This window comes from Polyodon spathula, chromosome 5 (genome assembly GCF_017654505.1).
Source record: "Polyodon spathula isolate WHYD16114869_AA chromosome 5, ASM1765450v1, whole genome shotgun sequence".
NCBI classification, from domain to species: Eukaryota; Metazoa; Chordata; class Actinopteri; order Acipenseriformes; family Polyodontidae; genus Polyodon; species Polyodon spathula.
The window spans coordinates 26,159,287-26,181,245 of NC_054538.1; the positions used below are offsets into that span (position 1 = coordinate 26,159,287).

At 36.6% G+C, this 21,959-nt stretch overlaps 1 protein-coding gene across 1 annotated transcript in view; it reads left to right on the forward strand.

The window, feature by feature from the left end:
- The window catches only part of LOC121316386 (CUB and sushi domain-containing protein 1-like), a 590,542-nt gene that overhangs the window by 506,261 nt on the left and 62,322 nt on the right, over positions 1-21,959 (forward strand). Inside the window, exons 38-43 of the mRNA XM_041251464.1 lie at positions 2,331-2,455; positions 3,529-3,625; positions 6,379-6,483; positions 9,362-9,480; positions 12,147-12,216; positions 14,022-14,138. Coding sequence (XP_041107398.1) covers positions 2,331-2,455; positions 3,529-3,625; positions 6,379-6,483; positions 9,362-9,480; positions 12,147-12,216; positions 14,022-14,138 — 633 coding nt within the window. The remainder of the gene's footprint in view (positions 1-2,330; positions 2,456-3,528; positions 3,626-6,378; positions 6,484-9,361; positions 9,481-12,146; positions 12,217-14,021; positions 14,139-21,959) is intronic.

Sequence of the window (21,959 nt, forward strand, 5' to 3'; positions counted from 1 at the left end):
ATATTTGCATAGTATACAGTGCCGAGAAAAAGTTTGTGAATTTTCACATATTTCACATATTTCAAACCTAAAATGTTATTAGATGTTAATCTAAGTCCTAATAATAGATAAAGATAACCTGATTAAACAAATGACAAAAAAACATGATCTTTTTTCAACGTTTATTTATCCACAAATGATTCAACATTCAATATCCATGTGTGAAAAAGTATGTGAACCTTTAGATTCAGTAACTGGTGGCACCCCCTTGAGCAGCAATGACTTCAACTAAACGTTTCCTGTAACTGTTGGTCAGTCTCTCACATTGGTTTTGCGGAATTTTGGCCCATTCCTCCATACAGAACTGCTTCAACTCAATGACACTTGAGGGCTTGCTTGCATGGACAGGTCGCTTCAGGTCTTGCCACAGCATTTCAATGGGGTTTAGGTCCGGACTTTGACTTGGCCATTCTAAAATGCAGAGTTTCTTCTTCTGCAGCCATTCTTTTGTAGATCTGCTTGTATCTTTAGGATCATTGTCTTGCTGCATGACCCACGTTTGGTTCAGCTTCCGCCCTTTCTAGACTGATGAGCATCAATAACTGTTTTTCTGAGGTCCTCAGAGATTTCTTTTAATCGTGGCATGACGTGTTTCCACACACCTGTATGGTAAAGATCAAACTCACAAAGTTTCTGATCTTTATATAAGGTGGGGCCTCCCAAATTCATCCCTGAAGATCTACCTAATTATTTAAACACCTGATTCTAATTGTCCCCTTAATTGAGCTGAAAAAAACAGGGGTTCACTTACTTTTCACATACCCTGAATCTTAATTACTCATTGTTTGTCTAATTCATAATCATTTTGTTTCAAAAGACATGGAATTGGTAATATAAACCATATTGAAGATTTAAGAGATTGGATTTTTGATTCAAGAAGGCTATCATGGTAAAACTATGGAATTTCCATAATTATCATTGGGGTTAACAAACATTTTCTCGGCACTGTACTTGATCAAAAACTTTGAAGAGAAAAATCACACAGAGGTTCTGGATTGTAGAGGGTATCACACCATTATTTTCATAGGGATTTGATCTGGACCCCAAATAGATGTATGTAGCATGACAGAATTGGGCAGGTTTTACAGTTTATTTGGCTACTCTTTAAATAATTGAAAAACAATAAAAAGTATTTTCATTTAATTTTTTTTTGTCATTTACAGTATTTTACAGAAGAAAGCATATCGGTATACTAGTAACCAAGATCTTTTTTTATTTATGTTTTAGGAATATATTCTAACATTTATACAAAAACAAATGCCACTGTATGGAGCCCCTTGGACCACGGTCCAAAAAAATCTTGTCCGTCCCTGTACTTGTGACCTTGCTCCGTCCATACCCATCCCTGGTTTCAGGCCTTGTTCCTGCTGCCCTCAAGACTACCTGAGTAACGCCAGTGCTGAAAAACCCTTCCTTGACCCGGCTGTCTTATCTAACTTCCATACCTTTAAAGGATACCTGTAAAGTTCAGGATTACTTTCAAAATTCTCCTACTTGCCTACAAGGCCTTTCGTCACACAGGTCCAGAGTATCTCTTCATCCTGTTGACTCGCTGTGTTCCTGCATGCAAGCTGAGGTCCTCAGATTCAGGCTTGCTTGTTATACCGAAGCAAAAGTACACCGCACTCGGAAAGTACTCTTTTAGCTTCATTGCCCCAATTTTCTGGAACTTTAGTGCATGTAGCTCCCACATTTGCTCGCTTCAAATATACTCTCAAGACCCACTTGTTCTCTTTTGCTTTCAATGTTCTTTAAGCCTGATATCTGTTATTATCTGTTGTCTAAATTTATATTTCAGGTTTTTCACTCTTATTCGTACGATTCTGTATGGCACATGCATCCACAATGTTTAGAATTCACATCCTAGCCTATTATTTAAATGTATTATGCCCGTATTTAATGTATTTAATGTATTATGCATTGTTCCTCGCTATCTTATAAAGTGCTTTATGACGGTGGTCCACTATGGAAGGCGCTATATAAAATAAATATTGATTGATTGATTGATTTCTCTTCATAATAATAACATGTTTAATCTGGCTGCTGTTGTGCTGATGAAACACTTTGTTGTAGTATTTTCTGTACATTATTTAGGAATATGGGGAAAAAAACAGACCTCATAATAACAAATGAAAGGGTATATGTCGTCACATATGTTTACCAGACAACATCCTTAGATAATCCTTTTTTTGATTAACAGATTTATTTTATTTGTTGATCGTGAATTATTTTTGCCTTTCCTTCTGTAAAGCACTCATTAATACTTTGATTTACTTCTTTCTTTTGTGCAGTTCCTTGCAGTGGAAATATGACTGAAAGAAGAGGCACGATTCTGTCCCCAGCGTACCCTGAGCCCTATGGTAACAGTTTGAATTGTGTGTGGAAAATCACTGTAGCTGAGGGAGCAGGTATACAGGCAAGTTTCTGATAAGGAGCAAAAAGATTAGTCTCTATTTTGTATGTATTGATTTATCGTAAATAAGAGGATACATTTATGGAGTGCTGTATTTATTTTAATCATAGGGGTGGTCCTAGACAAATGCACTTTTCAGTTATGGTAAAATAAAGTAGATTTAAATCTAAACTTGAACAGTAGGATGTAGTGAATTGCTTTCCTTAGGTCGAGCTTGGCAGCTAGTGTGAGCTTGGAACAATGTGATTCCCCAAGTTATTCTGCCATTGGATTTAAATTAATGCAAAACATCTTCCAAAATTAGTTCGGGTAATAATACAAAAAAATCACACTGTAGCACTGAATAACTTTTTTGTATTCAACGCTAGAACTCTCAACACTTTTTATGATCCTTTGTCCCTTCTCCTGTGTGAGCATACAATTCAAGAAAACATCCTTGCTTATATAAAAATGAATGGGATATTTTTAATTAAGAGAAAAACACCACATTTTGCAGAAGAGGTTCTACACTACTGTATTGTTCTCTTGTCTTTGAAGGAAATTGCATGCCACTACTGCCTAAATAATGGATCAACTGGAAGAGATTTAATATTGAAATGTGTTTTAATAGAAAAAGGGAGATGTAATGGTTAACAAAGAGAGGAATGTAGTACAATTCCCAATTTGCTTTGCTCCAAAATCTTAAACAGACAATTTCTAAGGGTGGAATATAGGTACTGAAGAACTAGAACATGTATAGCACCTTGAATACATTCTAACCATTTTAGAATCTGAAGGAGAAAGACATTATTTCAAGGATACGCTCAGCCAAATCTTGCATATAACCTGCCACCAAAAGATGCAAACCAATAAACGAGTATTCAATAATGTGATAAAACAATATGTATACTATTATATCAAACCTTCTTTTTTAAATAAAGTCCTGACGTATTCTTTATCACTGAAGTGTTGGACATAAAACTCAACACACTCTCTTATAGCAAATTATTAATAAAACATAGAAATGTTATCTCTTTAATTTAGTGTTTAATGTTGTTACTGAAAAATAACCTGCCAGTGATCCGTTTTAATTCCAGATCCAGGTTATCAGCTTTGCCACAGAGCACAACTGGGATTCACTTGAAATATATGATGGTGGTGATTTGACTGCACCAAAACTTGGTAGCTATTCAGGTGAGAATAAATACTTATGCTCTTTTGTTGTTGTTGTTTTTCTTTATAGACTGTGATCCATCACTGTGTATGACAGATAAATGATACACGAATATTTGATTTGCGTGAAAAATTCAATAGCAACTTATTTGACTAGCTAGTTACATTTTTATTTTAATAATACATACCTTTCAGTGGCAGGTCCTTCAGTGTTTACATTTTCACTTATCTTTTTGTACAGGAAGTTGAGGATGTTATCCTGATGCCTAATGGTTTGAATTCTATTACTCTGTGTTAATAAGCTGAAAAACGGACAAAAAAAAAAGTTTCGAAAATCATCCTACAATTGTAAATAAAAGTGTCACATAGTTTATAAGACATTAGTACAATGTACAGTAGGTTGTCTGCATGCTAGTTTAAAATTAAATCTATACACTGCTGTGCAAAAGTCTTAGACATGTTGCATGTTTCTATTCTGATGCATTATGAGCATCAACAATTTACTCAAAACCTCCACTAGTGGGTTTTCTGCTATATAACAACCTTGACTTTCATAAAGAAGGAAAAAAAAAATGAGTGAAATAGCTTGTATCACTTGGTTTTCAAGGTGTGGTATCCAAACCCAGGACTGGAAGATCCAAATAGCTGTCTAACAAGGATGAGCAATATTTGAAGATAATATCCTTAAGGAATAGAAAGAAGACAAATGTTGAATTGACAACAGAACTGGTAGAAGGAACAGGTGTCATTGTCCAACAGTCCAAACCACCTTTGACCATCATTCCATAGTCCGATTTCTGTGTTCTTGTGCATATTTTAGCCGTTTAGTCTTGTTCCCCTTTCTTAACAGATATAGTCTTACTGCAACACATTCTATAAGTCCTGATTTCAAGAGTTACCTTCATACTGTTGATTTGATGGACAACAACTTCTAACTTCTGTCAGTTCTGTTGTCAATTCAATGCTTGTCGTCTTTCTATTCCTTAAGAATATTATCTTCAAGTATTGCTCATCCTAGTTAGACAGCTTGTTGGGTCTTCCAATCCTGTGTTTGGGTCTTCCAATCCAAGTACAGATGATGTTTCTCTGTACTTGTTACCTATGCTTCTGATACCACACCTTGAAAATCGAGTGATACAAGCTATTTCCCTCAATGTTTTTCCTTCTTTGTGCAAGTCAAGGTTGTTATAATAGTAGAAAATACTAGTGGAGGCTTTGAGTAAATTGTTGATGCTCATAATGCATCAGAGTAGAAAAATGCAACATGTCGAAGACTTTTGCGGAGCAATGTATCTGTATCTATCTATCTATCTATCTATCTGTCTATCTATCTATCTATATATATATATATATCTATAATATATATATATTATATATATATATATATATAATTCAACACTTTTTTTTTTCTAAACAGTTAGTGTGAACATTAATTCTCATGGAATACATTCACCTCGACACAGAGAGTTTAAGATTATGCTGATACAATGTTTAGCTGCTTGGAAACCTTCTGGAACTTCCAGAGGGCATCCAAGGTAGAGTATGTACTGATGTGCTCATAATGACTTTTGCCCTGCCATGTGTAAGATTTATACCTGGTTGGCCAGTTACACCCTTGTGTTTATGAGGAAAATATTTGTTTTCATTCATTTGATATTAGTTGTGTTAAATTATAATAAAGAGCTGAAACAGATTGGAAGGTCATACATTAAAGAAGAGAGTAGTTTCAAATGACATTTTTCAGAACAGTAAAAAAATAAATAAAAATAAAGCATCAAGCTGTATTTTATAGCAGCTTACCTGCAATAAAATTAGCTTAAGCGGGTAGACAAGATGGAGAGAGTTTAGCTGTATAGTTCAGAACGTTGCAGCTCGAGCTTTTTGGCTGACCAGTCGGTGTCACTATGTTCTGACTTTATACTCTATACTTTAATATTTTGCTCATCCTTTAGCGTTCTCTTAACCATAAGCAAAGAAACTTTTGTACCTTCAGTCACACTCCCTTGGTTAACAAGTGCAGCAATTTCTCCTCCAATCAGTAGTTGCCACATTGCTTTCCCTCTGGAGCGATAACTTAATGTACCGCAGCTGTGCCCAATTTCTAGATCGCCAACTTCCACCTAACCCTGGGAATGAAATGTCAGGCCATCCAGTCCAGGGCACTTTGCACTGCATCGACACAGGTCAGGAAGGAGATTTATCGCCAATAATCAATTTGTCTCTGTCACAGGGTTATAGAGACATAATTTAAGCAAACAGTATGTCAAGCTGCACACTGCTTGAGTCCCCAAACCCCTAACTAAAATGAAGTAATAATATTTACAACCTAGTTCCTCTAAACTATACTGTATATAAAATGTGTATAAAGTGGATGGGCTAACTGCAGTTTACAAGCCACTTCCACTAGCGGTTTAGTATTTGAATATGAATAAGCTGGGTTCGCTGAACTGAGGACTACCAAGGGAATTTATTATTCACAATTATTATGCTGATCAGTACTTCTTTCTATTCAGCATTGTTACTTTGCTTCACCTTGTAAAAAAGTCGCTAATAAGCCTTGGTTGTTTCAAAGCCATTTGAACATGTTTAACGTGGCCATTTTTGTTCATTCTTGTAGAAAAAAAGCACATGTAGCTGTGGCAAAATTATCATTTAAAATCAGTGAGTTTGATGATACTAATTATTTGAGACCAGAATCTTCTAAGGTCAACCTAATATGTTTTCAAAGTACATTCCTAACAAAGTAATCATACTTTATTTACTGTATGTTTCAGGTACCACTGCACCCGCTCTTCTCAACAGTACTTCTAATCAACTGTATCTGCATTTCCACTCTGATATCAGTGTTGCTGCAGCAGGCTTTCATCTGGAATACAAAAGTGAGTAAATAAGTTTTCCTTGGGCTTTTCTCTCTGGGATAGAGTTTCTGGAGCAATACTGATGTTTCTTTGATTGTGTTGTCTGTAGTGGATTTAAATACCCCAGCTCATTAACTTAATATTAAATATTGAGATCTGGCACTGTTTAATTAAAACTGTTTATTTGCTGTGTGAATCTTGTTGAAACTTTTTTTTTTTCTTGGTTTCCCTGTTTGAACAATACACAACCAACACGTACATATATTCCAATTTTGTGTACGTTCACTAGCAAACATTCTGGAAAATTATTTTTACTACAGTATACTTGAGAAGCAATCATCTCGTGAGAGTGCCTAGTTTAACTGGCGTGCAGTGTAACGTGTAATGGCTTTTTAATTAAAATGAAATTACAGTATATTATTTTACTGTCACAACAATCAATGCATTTAAGCATCTGTTACTTACTTAGTGGAAGTCTCACAGTTTTTCACTAAGCACAGATGCAGAGCGTCACAACCCCCCCCCCCCCCCCCCTTCTCTTCATCAGGTCGCATCGCAATCCCTCCCCACCTCCCCACGCTGCCACACAATAACAGTGGTGTACTCACTATGTATTCAGTGAATGTGTATTCACTTTATCGAAACACATTTTCACTTAACAGGGAACACAAAAAAACATACCTGCACAACGCAGTGGCACAGTCACTGTTGGATTACAAACTTATCCAGTGTTCCCTACATTATTGCACGATCCACATTGTGTACGTGCCTAATTATGTGAGATGTGATCAAATTCAAATTAAAAAACAGCTTTATTGTCTGTACACCTCATTGTACTTGATACAGTACCGTATTACATGTTGTCAGTTTGCCCCGAAATTATTCTTATACGTGGATTGCTTGATTCTTACAAGCAGATTATTTTAGCACGGTTAGTGTAAGAATGATTTTGTCCCATTGGTTTTGATCACTATATGTGGTTGATTCTTATATCTGTGATTCTTATAAACAGAGTGTACTGTAGTAGTAGTAATAATAATAATAATAATAATAATAATAATAATAATAATAATAATAATAATAATAATAAACAAAAGTGGGACAGTTAGTCCGCTATTTCAAAAATATATGCACCTAGAACTGTGATAGTAAGCCTTACAAGCTGACAAACTGCAGCCAATGAAGGGATTTTGTAGCACTCATTATAAAAAGCCAGGCTGTCTCATTGATGCCAAGTTCATCCTGAATGTTCAGCATGTGAGGACTGTAGCTGCATTTTAATTATCCCAGGCAGAGCTGTGCCTTCTGCACAGTTGTTATACAATGCCAAAGGGTTTCCGAGACAGGGATAACTGCCTCAGTAGTGGGAGAAAAAAAAGATGTGTGAAAGTCTTTAGAAATCCCTTTCTTTTATAAAAGATCAATGGCTCTGTAGGAGCAAATCATTTAGGATTATATCCAAGCCTCTTTTTCAATTTCCTTTTCATATATAGGACGTTAAGTTGATTAAAGAGGCGTTCCAGCCAATAAAATAGCTTAATGTATAAAGAAAGACTATCAATCTGACTCTATGTAAAACTACTAACCCCATTTACCCAATCAGAGCACCTATACATATGGGTTTAGCCAATATTTGTTCCTTATTTTTTTACACTTCATGAATGAGAAGTACTGTAACGATGGACAATGAAATGTTAGTTTATATTACTTAATTTAGTGATGACTGTTCATCCTCTAAATAATAGACAGTGTACATTAAAAATATATACTATATATAATGTGTGTGTGTGTGTGTGTGTGTGTGAGAGGGGGGTCAAAGTCAGTCGTCTTGTTAATCAGTTTATGGCCAACTGGTTGACGTTTTTCATGGTTGGCAGGCACTACAAAGGGAATTTTAAAAAGGTTATCATGTCTGGTGGGTATAAATGTACCTTGAAGTTCTGTTAAATCATCACAGAAATTAAAAAAAAAAGGTTCAGCACTGACATTTAATCTACTGTAAATCAACTAGTTTTTGAGACAATTCTTAATTTATGAAGATATTTTCGATTACAGATACGATGTTGAGTCTAATTGTATTATTTAAAGAGCAGTGAATCTATCATCACTTTATAATTCTATAATACCAGGTGATTTATTGGGCCCTTTGCACTGGAAAATAGTCGGTCAAAAGGTTTTTTAAACGGTTTGGTGGATCTGTCTCTGTTTAGTTCACTTAAATAGATCCTTATTTATATATATTTTTTCTTTGTTATATGTTTCCAGGTATGAAAATACAGTGTTAGTATTATCTGTAATGAATGGATTGTTTTGATTTTCATGCAATAGTACTTATAATAGCAATAACATGTTTAAAAGCTTATTTCTGTTATGTCTTTCTTGTGAAAAGCATGTAATATCACAGTTTTCTTCAAAAAAGCAACAGCATTTTAGTAAATATAATCAGCATTTTATGAAAAGATAGTAATTTCCATTAAAAGTATTTAAAATTGAATGGGATTAGATTTTTCCTGGTAATTGCATGCAGTTGTATTACAGTTCACTGGATATTTGAGTTTGGTAAGATATATTACACACAATTACCTGAAATGAGATAATCTATATAACTTTTTATAATCACTGAAAGATCATTTTGCGTAATAACCTTGTGATAAATAAATGCATGATAACCAGTTCAGTCTTAACAGATTTGTTCCCTTAAACAATGGACAATGCTGTATTTCTTTTGCAGGGAATGTTTTTACAGATTAACAGACACTGCCACCTGCTGATAATTACAAACAAACAAACTGAATAGGTTGACATAGCAACCATGAGTCCTTCTGTATTACACTGACATTATAAAACCCTTAAAACAAACAAATACATAAATGAATACACTTTTTTGTTATTTTTTCAGCTGTAGGGCTTACCACGTGCCCTGAACCATTAGTCCCCAGCAATGGTATAAAGGTTGGAGACAGGTACTTGGTCAATGATGTGATATCATTGAGTTGTGAACCAGGATATGTTTTACAGGTAATTTTTTATTTTTATTTATTTATTATTTGTTTTGCTCTTTTCATAATACCCCATTGCTATAATGATTTTCTCAGTATATGAATACAATACAATAAAAGTACAATACAATACTCTCCCTCACCTATATGCTTTGTTCCAATCTTTGAATTGAGATTAACTGAGGTAGATTTACCAGTGAGCAGGAGGATAATGGGCAATGTAGTTCTGAGAGGTCCACAAGGGAAGCCATCTTGAGGCAAGGAATGCAATTTAAAAGTTTAAAAAAGTGGTCAAAAAACTTGTTGTCCAAGGGACAAAATGCTAAAAAAATCTACTTAACCCCTCCCCATCACACAAAACACACACACACACACAAACGCACAAAAGTAGACTCTAACTTGCAGGATTTTGGTTTTATTATACAGTGAAGTTTTTTCATTAGATTTTTCCAGTCCTTCACTCCATTTTCAGTGAAAGCAGGGTATTTTGAACTTCTGAAAAAATGTCTGCAAGGAAAGCAGAAAACCACATCTGCCTGCTTACTGTACTCTAAATATGAAAACAGAGTTCAATATTCTGATTAAAATGAACGGTTTTGCTTACCAAAGACAGTTTTCAGATATGCAGGTAAACAAGGCTATGCCGGTCCTGTAGCAGTATCACCAAGGTCCAAAATACAAGATTTAGTTTCGAGGAGACAATGTTTGGCTGGTTTAATGTCTATTCTTCCCGCCGATCTGAGCCCCATATAGATATTCAAAAGTTCACAGTAAGTGCAGTTTTATTTTTTGCAAATATACCTTATGAAATTCTAATGCCCCTTGATTATAAGTACGATACTAACTGCTTGTTTAGAAGCTTAATAGTCAGTATTAATAATTGATTTAAATTGGTGTGAAGTGATGGAAATGGTGTTCAAAATTGGTGTAGGTACTGTAGGACAAGAACTGATTTTATAGGTTTTAAAAAACAGTGCAGCTTGTTATCCTTACTGTTTTTCTAATTTGCTTAAATAGGCATAACATGTTTTAAAGTACAAGCTAGTGCTATGTTAAACTTAATTCATTTGGCCGCTGTGGCAGGAAAAGGTGTTGCGGTAACGTCAGGACAGAAGGCGGAACAAAAACAGACAGGCAGGTACTGCAGTTCACAGGTGCGGCATGCTCCGTTTGTTAAATAACACAAATAAAATATTTAAACAAAAAGACTCTGCTCACAGTGCGAAACAAAAGCAAATCACAAACACAAAATAAACTACACACACAGGTCAGGCTGGGCAATCGCCTTCACTGTTCCTATATGTTTTCAGTTTTTAAATAATCTCTCCTGTCGCTCTCCCCTTCTCCACTTCCGAACACCCACCCGGAGTGCAGCGAGCTGCAGGTATTTATGCAGGTGACCATCTCCAGATTAGCAACAAATTAATCACTTAATTAATTCGGGAGATGGCCACCTTCTGCACGAATTTTTAATGTGGATGGGGCTTCCCATTCACGCTGCAAAAACAAAATAAACACAAAATAATAAATAAACACAAAACACAGTACAGGGGCGGAGGGGGAAACCCTGTTATAAAATAAACACTGTACAGGGCTGCTTGCCCTGTTACAGGCTGGGGAAAACCCGAAAATATATATATATATATATATATATATATATATATATATATATATATATATATATATATATATATATATATATGTAGCATCCCTGAGTGGTTTTGAGTTCTGTTTTGTGCTATAAATTATTATACAGTACAAGTTCTCAAAAAGACGCAGGATATTATATATATATATATATATATATATATATATATATATATATATATATATATATATATATATATATATATAATGTGTGTGTGTATCTTACTTTATATCGTTGGGTTCAATAAATGCAGGGGGAAAAGCATAGAATAGCCTTCCCAAACGAAAGACTCACACGCCACCTATGCTTGCGTGGCTCTCTAGAAATATACCCAGAGTGTCTTTCTAGCAACAGAACAAACATAGGAAAAATAAATAAAAACTACTTGACTGACAGACAAAGTATAACTGCAAAACTTGTTATCCTAGGCATCGGGCAAAATGAATTGCACACGTGTAAGTGGAAAGGAGTATGTGTTACTGACATGCACTATTGGATTATTTAGAAGCTGCTATTACATTTGCATGTTTTCACATTCATTTGTTGTATATTTTTTTATTTAAAAATAGCCCAACATGTCATTCCAATATGAAATTGGTTAACACAACAGTCTAGTTACAAGGCCCAAGCAATCAGCGCAATAATATTGTTTTAAAAGGAAATATTAGGTTTAACATATTATGACATTATCAGTTGAATGACCATATACCGTTTAATACAGGGGTTCTCAAACTGTGGACCATGACCCAAAGGTGGGTCATGATGCCTTCCCAAGTGGGCAATGGGAGTAACAACATTCTATGTATTTTTCATATCATAATGATGAAAAGCAACAATAAAACACTAATGAAGAAAAAATAAAGATTCAAATGAAAAAAGAACCATTTAGATTAAGGTTATTTACAGTGTTACATGTTTAAAAATTGTTTTTTAAGTGCCTAAATGCAGCTGAACATTTTACCTGTGGGCCTCAGGTAAAAACAGTTTGGGGACTCCTGGTTTAATAAACCTACTCTAACATTCTGCTATACTTACAGGGACACTCCCACATATCTTGTATGCCAGGGACTGTTCGTCGCTGGAATTACCCACCTCCTCTCTGCATTGGTAAGAGTTATCTCTTCACAACAAGAATTCAACATTTTAGTGTTTCATTTGTATTCAACAAAAAGCTAGGGTATCATTTTATTATTTTTTCTTAATGCAGGTTAAAAATTAAAACAAATTAGCCGTGTTTGTTTTTTGTATTTGTGTTGCAGAGTGGATGGGATGCATTAATAAACTCGTGCAGATTGTGGCTGAGGGGCAATAAAATAATTACTAGCTAGTTAAATCCCTCGGCCTCGATATATAAGCCTGCTTTTCTCCTTGCTCGAGGTGGGTGTACAGAGGAGAGTACAGCAGAGCAATATGAGAAAGGGTTTTGTTTACATGTCCTATAGGCGATTGCCCTGCCTGACCTGTAGTCAGTTTTGTGTGCGAGACCATACAGTGCAGGCCACGTTCCGTCTGCGTGAAGTAGGCTGGTCTTCTCTGGGGACTCCAAAGGGAGCGTTGCATTGGCTCTGGTGTTCCCTTGGGTTAGGGAGGCAAAACCACCAGGGACTGTTTCTCCTCATTGTGCTATAGCAACAGCTGTTACAATGGAAGTTATGAAAATATATAATTCTTACATGTTTTGACTTTCAAAGAGCTTTAACTTGCACAAACTTTTAAAAAGTTAATGATAAAACATAAGAAATTATATTTATATGAACAAATGTATCCAGAATGGACTCTGAGACTTAGAGTATATAGATAAGTTTGTAAGGTTGTTATTGTGTTTGCCATGTAGAATGTGATAGACAGATGAATGGACAGATGGACACCATTTATGTATTTGGGTCAGAAGCTCATTCAAGAATGTATCCTTGATTAATCATTAACGTCTCAAATCAGCTCCACTGTCTGATTGTAGTGCTCTTATATACCAGGGGTCGGCAACCTCAGCGAAACCAGGGACCGCCATGGAGGACCACAAAACGACTTGTGGGCTGTCACCAACAAAACTGAACAGTTTTTAACTCAATTGTCAGGTTGTAATACCTGCACAATACCAACAAACTTACAGAAACACACTGGGCAAATCATAGAGTACAATCACATTGTATTTATTTTAAAAAATGGAAATCTTTGAACAAAGACATTACCGCTATACCACTGCTATCGTCGTTTCAGTCAACAGTCTTAAATCACACAGAATTCAAACAATGCTTAACTGTGCAACAGCAAAGATAAATAACTATTTAAATGGGTATCATTTACATTAACTAGCTGCCCGTTACTTTTGTGTTTCTCAAAATAAGCGCGCAAATAGTATATGAAGGTACGTGGATTCCCACCAAAAGCAGCCATAACACACAAATGCAGGTTTAATCTATTCCCATTTAACATTACATGTAGTTATTAAATTGTACAGTTTGCTCCTATCAAGGAAAAAAAAAATCTCTTAAATTAAAACAAACAATTAATTGAATTTGGACAACTTCACCTCTGTCGTTCCGCTGGCTCAGCCCTTCGCACACAGTTACTGCATAAGCATTGATTACGTACTTCCACGTGACGTTGGTTGCGTGCCTTGGAACTGTTGCCTAACAACCACTGACAGACTGTGTGCGGTGTGAGAAAATCACTCCAGCAACAATATAGAAGCTGGCTGCGCAAGTGCCGAAGAGTTGGATCTAATTTATTTATTTATTTAATTTTGAAATGTAATACATTGATAATAAAACTCAGAGGGGCCGCCACCAAACCTCAAATGGCCCGCCATTGGCCCGCGGGCCACCACTTGCCAACTCCTGCTATATACTATTGACTATGTTAGAGAGTTGTTTGTTATCCAATCTCTGTATTTATTTGTGTTTGATTTTTAGCTAGGTGTGGTGGAACACTGGTTGAAATGAGTGATGTCATCCTAAGTCCTGGTTTTCCAGGAAACTACCCTAGTAATCTTGACTGTACATGGAAGATCTTACTACCTGTTGGATATGGTAAGGCTTAATTTACTGTAAACAGTTTAGCAAAACAAAACATACTTTATTTTTTAATGCTGATGGACAGAATTTAAGTAGGTTTTATAATGTTGTCTTTTTTTACCATCAGGAATGCAGAAATGTCAGATCCTTACAAATACATACTAATGATAAACAATATAATAAAGCTTTAATAAATTACATTATTTGCAATTACAATAAAACTGGTAAAAAGTTGACAGCTTAACATTTTATATTTTAAACTAATTTCATGATGTTTGTTTTTTGGTGGTATTAGCATGCCTTCAAAATCTGTCCAATTATATTACACCATAAAGAAAAATGGTCCTGTTACACACTTATTTTATCATGAGCCTTAAAGTTTATGCTGATAAGACATGATGAAGTGTGAAAACTCATCCAGATCTCCATAACAATGCATTCTCTCTGTTGTGGTTGTTAAGAATTGGATGGTTTAAGCATGTGCTAGGCTAGCATGGTTGTGCACTTTTATTTACAAAAACAAAATAAACAAAACGAAACAAACACCTAGCTGTACTCGAGCAATAACTCAAACACACTGGAACCTAACTAACAAACAGGACAGCTAAGCTGTTTACATGTTAACACAAAATCAAACCAAAAACACAGTTTTTTTTACAAATAACTAGTTTACAAAAAGGCTACACACAGTACCTTTTTTTCTTCATGCTTGAGCACACTATCAAGCGGGCTTCTATACACACCAGCAGCCTAGAGCAGACTAACTGTGCTCCTTTTAAACCCTGCACCTGGCTCTGATTTACACTAATAGCCAGGTCCAGGTGCAATTTCATGGCATTGTCACGGGTAAAGTATCGTATTTCGCGGAATGTGCACGGAAATATAAAATATATTACGTGTACAGATTTTTTTTTTTTAAACAGCAAATATACAGATAAATGCACTGACATCAAAATTAACATCAAAGTTACTCAAGCACTTTACAGTAGCTTGTGAAATGGTGTTGTAATTAACAGCCTGTAGGTAAAGTGTATCTCCAAGTACAGCTTTTAGTTCTAGTACGTCTGGTGCATGTTCACTAGGTCTTGCAAAACAAATAAAATGTGTAACCCATACTGATCCTGTGTGTCTGCCGACCTCGGTTATCGCGCAGCCCGTTAAATCGCAATTTTCACAGGGCCTTAGTTATGACATGGGGGGGGGGGGGGGGGGGGGGGGTGCCTCCTCAGAAAGCAGTACATTTTAAGTACTTGCTCTAGAAGACCAAGTATTAACAGGGTCTGAGCTGGCAAAGTGCAACCTTGCTTTAGTAATATGATATCAACTAAATAACAAAGCCATACAGAATTGAAAGATAGTCCAGACTAGTCCAGAAGTTTCCTTAGCTACTGTCTCACCTGCTATGAATATTTGCCTTGACTGTAAAGAAAGGGTCATTTGGGAATCATCCGCTAGAAGGAGCACTCCTGGACTCTGCGGCACCTGTACTCCAATTAATTTGGCCATAACTGAAGTCAAGAATTTCCAGAAAGCCTTCATTTTTTGACACTCCCAAAACATGTACAGATAGGTGCCAGATGTTCCTAGAGCGCATTCCTGGCACACAGGACCACGGGCAATTTTCATTTGAAATTTCTGACAGGGGGTTGCATAAAATGTAGGTGTCAGTTTAAAATTAATCAATTGGTGTGCCAATTTCTTGGATGATGTAAAGAGGTTATCCCAGATGCTATCCCAGTTGGGGGTGACAACAAGCTTACTAAGTTTAACTATGGGTTCAACTATAGGTTCAACTATGGGGTGGGTGGACAGATATACAAAGCAAGAAAAACCAGGGAGCGAGTATGTTTCCTTAATTACATGGAATGTGGGTAAACCTTTAAAGTCAAAAATATTGTTCAAAATATAAACACCTCTTGTGGACCAAGGTGGTATGCAAAAGGTTGAGAGCCCTTCAGCAGAAAGGAATTATTCTAAATGGATGAAAGCTTGTGTAATTTAAGAGAAATGTCAAAAATCTATAATCAGACCCATTCGAAGAAAGAGAGAGCTCATTGTTTGAGACCACAGAAGGGAAGATCTTATGATCTGATCGGCGTAGTTATCACCTCTTCCATTGAACTCCAGCACAAAGGTCTCAGGTTCATCCAGATTTAAAAAAAAAACTCTCAATTGGAAGGCCCAGTAATAAAATTAAAGGGCTAAACCTTCAAGTATTTTGGGGTGCTGCAGTGTTGTTAATCTAATTTTTGGGCGCTTACCATTCTATATAAAACTAGAGCATGTGGAATTCATTTCTTCTATAAATATATGTGGAAGTGATAATGAAAGCACAGAGAATACAAAGTTGATTTGTGGAAGAACATTAATCTTTATAACTGAAATTTTGACATGCAGAGTGAGCTACAGGGGTGACCATCTGAGCAAGTCAGATTTGATTTTAGTCAAAGCACTATAAAGTTTTCTTCATGCATTTGTTGAAAATTAGTGCATATCTTGATGCCCAGATAAGTAAAACCAGTGGACTGACTCTGGAGAGGAACACCAAGAGGGGATTTTTAGCTGCAGAGTTCAGAGGTATCAAGACTTATTGGGACCAGTTTATTTTATAGCCAGAAATGGAACCAAATTCATCAAATAATTTCAGAGCTTAGGGAAGTAACAAATATATCTGAGAGGAATAACAGTATATCATGTGCATAGAGTGATCTATGAAGTTTAGAGCCCTTTACATCAATAGGGGTGACTAAAGGGCTTTGCCCAAGAGCCTGAGCAAGTGTCTCCAACGAGAAAGCAAACAAAAGAGGGGAGATCCTTGCCGTGTGGAGCTGGCAAGCGCACATTAAGAGGATGAATGGAGTATCTAACACAGCAGATAATCTGAGCCTAATATGAAAAAATTGAGTGTCAAATACATTGGGAGCATAGAGAGAAGATAAACAGAGCTTGAACCCATTTAACATAATAACAGAAAAGCAAAATCTACCCTCCGCATCATTACCCTGGTTAATAATATTTATATTGAGCTTCCTATTCACCAGAATTAAAACCCTCTTCATTTCATTTGAAGCGGACAAGTGTGCAATAATTCTATAATGTTTGTTATGAAATCTGTGAACATCTGCAGATTTGAGATGAGCCTCTTGAATGAGTGCTATTGCGACTCGCTTTCATTGCAAAAAATCAAGAGATTTATGTATATTGATAGGTGAGTTCAAGCCACACGGATTCCATGTGAGAATAGAAGAGTCATTCATTATTCAGAATTCACAGTAGAGAACAAATCTCTTGCTGGGAAAGTTTTCACTACCTGAAAAACTAAACAACCATACATAAGAGCTTTACAAACCTACATTACATAAAAACATAAGAAAGTTTACAAACAAGAGGAGGCCATTCAGCCCATCTTTCTCATTTGTTTGTTAGTAGCTTAGTGGTCCCAGAATCTCATCAAGCAGCTTGATGGTGTCAGCTTCAACAACAATAATGGAGAGTTGGTTCCAGATTCCCACAATTCTCTGTGTTAAAAAAGTGCCTCCTATTTTCTGTACTGAGTGCCTGTTTATCTAATCTCCACTTGTGACCCCTGGTCTTTGTTTGTGTTTTCAGGTCAAAAAAGTCCCTTTAGTTGACATTGTAAATAACTTTTAGAATTTGAATGCTTGAATCAGGTCGCTGCGTAGTCTTCTTTGTTCAAGACTGAATAGTTCAATTATTTTAGCCTGTCTGCATATGACATGCCTTTTAAACCCAGAATAATTCTGATCGCTCTTCTTTGCACTCTTTCTAGAGCAGCAATATTCTTTTTGTAGCGAGGTGACCAGAACTGAACACAGTATTCTAGATGAGGACTTACTAATGCATTGTAAAGTTTTAACATTACTTCCCTTGATTTAAATTCAACACTTTTCACTATATATCCAAGCATCTTTTGGCCTTTTTTATAGCTTTCCCACGTTGTCTGTAGATTAAACATACCAATGGAGAGAATACAGCAACAGACCACCAGGCCAGCAATATTGAAATAGACCAGCCCCTTTCTAATAGTAAACTGAAAAAATCTGAAAAAGAGACAATAAAACAAAGTAACCAAAGAAAGAAAAAAAAAAACATTTATGCACATGTGCGCCAATATCTGAGGACAAACGTGCCTCAATTTAACTGGCAAAAAAAGAAACATCAGTAGATTGTTGAATATTAATAGAAGCATATATAAATTATCAACATACATTACTATCATTGAACAATCTGAAGTCTCTGGAGACATATACAATAATATCCTATACACATATTCCAACGTTAGTGACAAGCAAGAAACAGTACGTGTTAATTTGTTTCAGTCGTTGTTAGATAGCACAACAATCTAGCCCCTACCAAAATCCATAAGTAAATAAAAATGGAAATAAGTAAATAAATGTAATAAAGTTTAAAAAAAGCTAAATAATAGTAACTTGACTCACTTGTTGCATATATATCAACAAATTATTATACTGACCGACTATATAATTATCAATGACCCTAAGGTGTACCTAGAGAAGATAGCACTGCTATCATGATATAATAATTCAACACTGTAATGTGAAAATAAATTAGTATTAAACTTTTAAGTGATCGTTTATTCTACAGTTTCTGTTAAATGAGAGGAAGCACAAACCTATGTTTAAAACGAATAATGATAATAATAATGGTGATAAAATAATAATACTAATATTAAAAATAATGATACCAATAGCAATATTTGTCAGAAATAGACCTAGTCGATTTAAGAGGCTAAGTGAACAGTGTAAACAGTTACCCTATAAAACAGTAACAATTTTCCATAACAGAACCACATTGTTGCAAAGCAGCAAAGAGTGAGACTGAATTTCTGTGTACACAATTGCATTGAGGAGCTAACGAAGAAGCACAAGGGAGCCAAGAGATGACAACGCAATCCAAACAGCAACAGTTCAAATCCAGCCTGCACAGGGAGGAAACTGTATTTGAAAAGGTTCAACTTGATCTGGATTGCTTCAATGTCAGCAGCAAGAACTGATAGTGGATTCTTGATCTCCAGCACCACTGCAGCAAAGGGTCACCAAAAGGGCCCTTCGTCCATACATGCCGTATTCCAGATCAGAGCCTTTTTAGCTTTCTTCAAATTGGCTGTGGGAGAAGGGGACTTTGGATCTATTTGAATGTCAGGTCTTTTGTCCGGTCTCTCCATAACTAAAATAAAGTATTAAAACAAGTATTTAAAGTAGCAAAATTTATATCGTCGAACCGGTACAGTCTTGCTACCGTCCTGGTTTCAACAACTACTGAGCTGTGCTAAATCCTCTTCCTGTTACCAAGTCGGTCTTATCTGTGTCTTGAACAGCCCCGTTGCTGTCTTTAAGCAGACTGAGGCAACACCTGTACATTGTTACTGTACACTGCATTGCGTAATGCCTGGGTTTTGTCCCTGCAAGACATGCAGGGCCAGTCTGCCTGTTGAGGACAAGTATGGCAGAAGCTGTTCCTGCCTAGGGCACGAGCACGCAAAGGAGGCACAGATGAACCACATTTTCTGCGAGTTTTGTCCAAGAGCAGCTGAGACAAGGCAGTCCATCTTTGATGACGAGCCTATGACTGAACTGGGCCAAGGTGCTCATAGCATCCCTTTATTAGACCAGGGGGCTCTGATTTTCAACCCTGATGCAGCTCCTGAGCAGCCAGCCATGGAGACTGCTCAAGCGCCACGACCTGCTCAGAATGGGTGCAGAGGACCTATTGGAATCCCGATCCATCGAGCTAGCAACTCTGGGTTTGGCCCCTGAACAGCTGCACTTCAGCCATCTGAGTCTGTCCAATAGGGTTATTGACACCCTGCAAAATCCCAGAGCAGTGTCCATGCATTCCCAATACGGATACAAGTGGGGAGTCTTTCAGACATGGTACCTGCCTCAGGGGTTGTACCCCACGACCTGTCCCATGGCAGTTATACTGCAATTTTTGCAGGAACTGTTTGACGAGGGGAAATCCCCTTCTACGTTAAAGGTCTATCTGGCAGCTGTTTCAGCTTGCCATGTCATTATTGACTCGGTCTCCCCAGGAGCTCACTTCCTCGCGGGGCAATTTTTGAAAGGGGCTCAGCAGCTTTATCTGCCTATGAAGGATAGTGTTCCTCACTGGAGGCTTGACGTGGTGCTAGATGCCCTCATGAAGCCTCCATTTGAGCCCTTGTATTCATCTGAGCTGAATTTTTATTGCTTAAAGCGTCTTTCTTCCTTTTAATCACCTCCGCAATGTGGGTGAGTGAGATGCAGGCATTCTCAATTTTGAAAGCATACTTAATTTTTGCAGAAGCCAGGACAAAGGTTACACTCCGTACCAATTCTATGTTTTTGCCAAAGACTTTCTTGGCATTTCATGTCAACCAGTCTGTGGAACTGGAGACAGGACAAAAAGTTGGAGGCAGTCCAAACTATTTTTGTCTGCTGTGGGGCAAAGTCCCATGGTCAAGCCCTGTCAAAGCAGAGGCTGTCCAAATGGATAGCAGACACAGTCAGGACTGCCTATGAGCGAGCCCATTTGAAGGAAAAATAATGCTGAGATCTGTGCGCAGTCCTTTATACCCTCGGGGACGGGTATGACTGGATCACAGGCTCGGCTGAGCAGCTTTGTTATATCTTATTCAGGTTTTGGGGCTTTAGAAGGTAAATGCCCATCTGGTAATGGTTACATTTCTATTTCAGGGAACCAGGGTTATGATAATAACCTAATGTCATTGTATTCTGCTGGTGTTAATAATATACAGCCCCTCTTTGCACTTAAGCAATAACCATTTGAATATCAGCTGGCAAGGTTTCAGCAATATCTCATCATGATTTTCTTCTTAAAGGCTACAGCCTCTATACATGAACCCCAATACCTCAGACAAGCACCTGGGTACACATATTTACGATATCATAACAAAAGGATTACTTTTTTTTTGGTGCATATGTATAGCTATGATGTACTATTTATAAAATGGGTATTTTAAATGCTCTATCTTGATTTGTGAAAACCAGTCACATAGGGGTGTTGATATTATAGCATATCACCATAGGGCAAATCACTGGTAGATATCCATACACCATTATAATTCTGAAAAAAAAAAGGTAGACATATTGGAATTTATTGCAATAGATATGACTGAGATTTATGTAGACATTGACCTTTTGGGAAAGCAAAGTGCACATCAGATATTGAATGAGTCTGAACCAATGATAATTAAAGCAGTGAAAAAGGACAAAAGTAAGTATTCAAATACTTAAACTTTCAGATTTAAAAAAAAAAAAAAAAAAGATTTGGATCGCTGTTAAAAGAGACTTTGGTGGTTAAATAGATGTTTTGTTGCTGCTGCCACGATCTCTGTCCTTTCTTCTCTGGTTGGTTGCATCTCCTGCCCTGCCTGATGCCGCAGCTGTGTGGTCTGATGCAGAGTATTTGTAACTTGCATCTTGACAATTCCTGCCAAACCTTTTTCTCCACAGAAATGTTTCCAGGTACGATGATAATCATACCTTCTGCTGAGCCCTGCTTTGTTTCATATTGTTTCTTAACACTGGCTCATTAATACTCTACTTTGTCCACCACAGTTTGATAAGTAACCGGGTATTCCATAAAGCAAATAACATCTTTCTCGCCACTGTGAAGCAGTAGCACAAATCTGATATGGATACCTCCTGTCACTACCCCGGATAACAAAGGACGATTTAAAAATAAATAAATAAATAAATAAAATAAATAAATAAAAAAAACAAACAGCACTGTCACCTGATACTGTTGCAGGGCTTGTGAGGAAGGGTCTGCGTGATTTGAAGGCAGACTCAT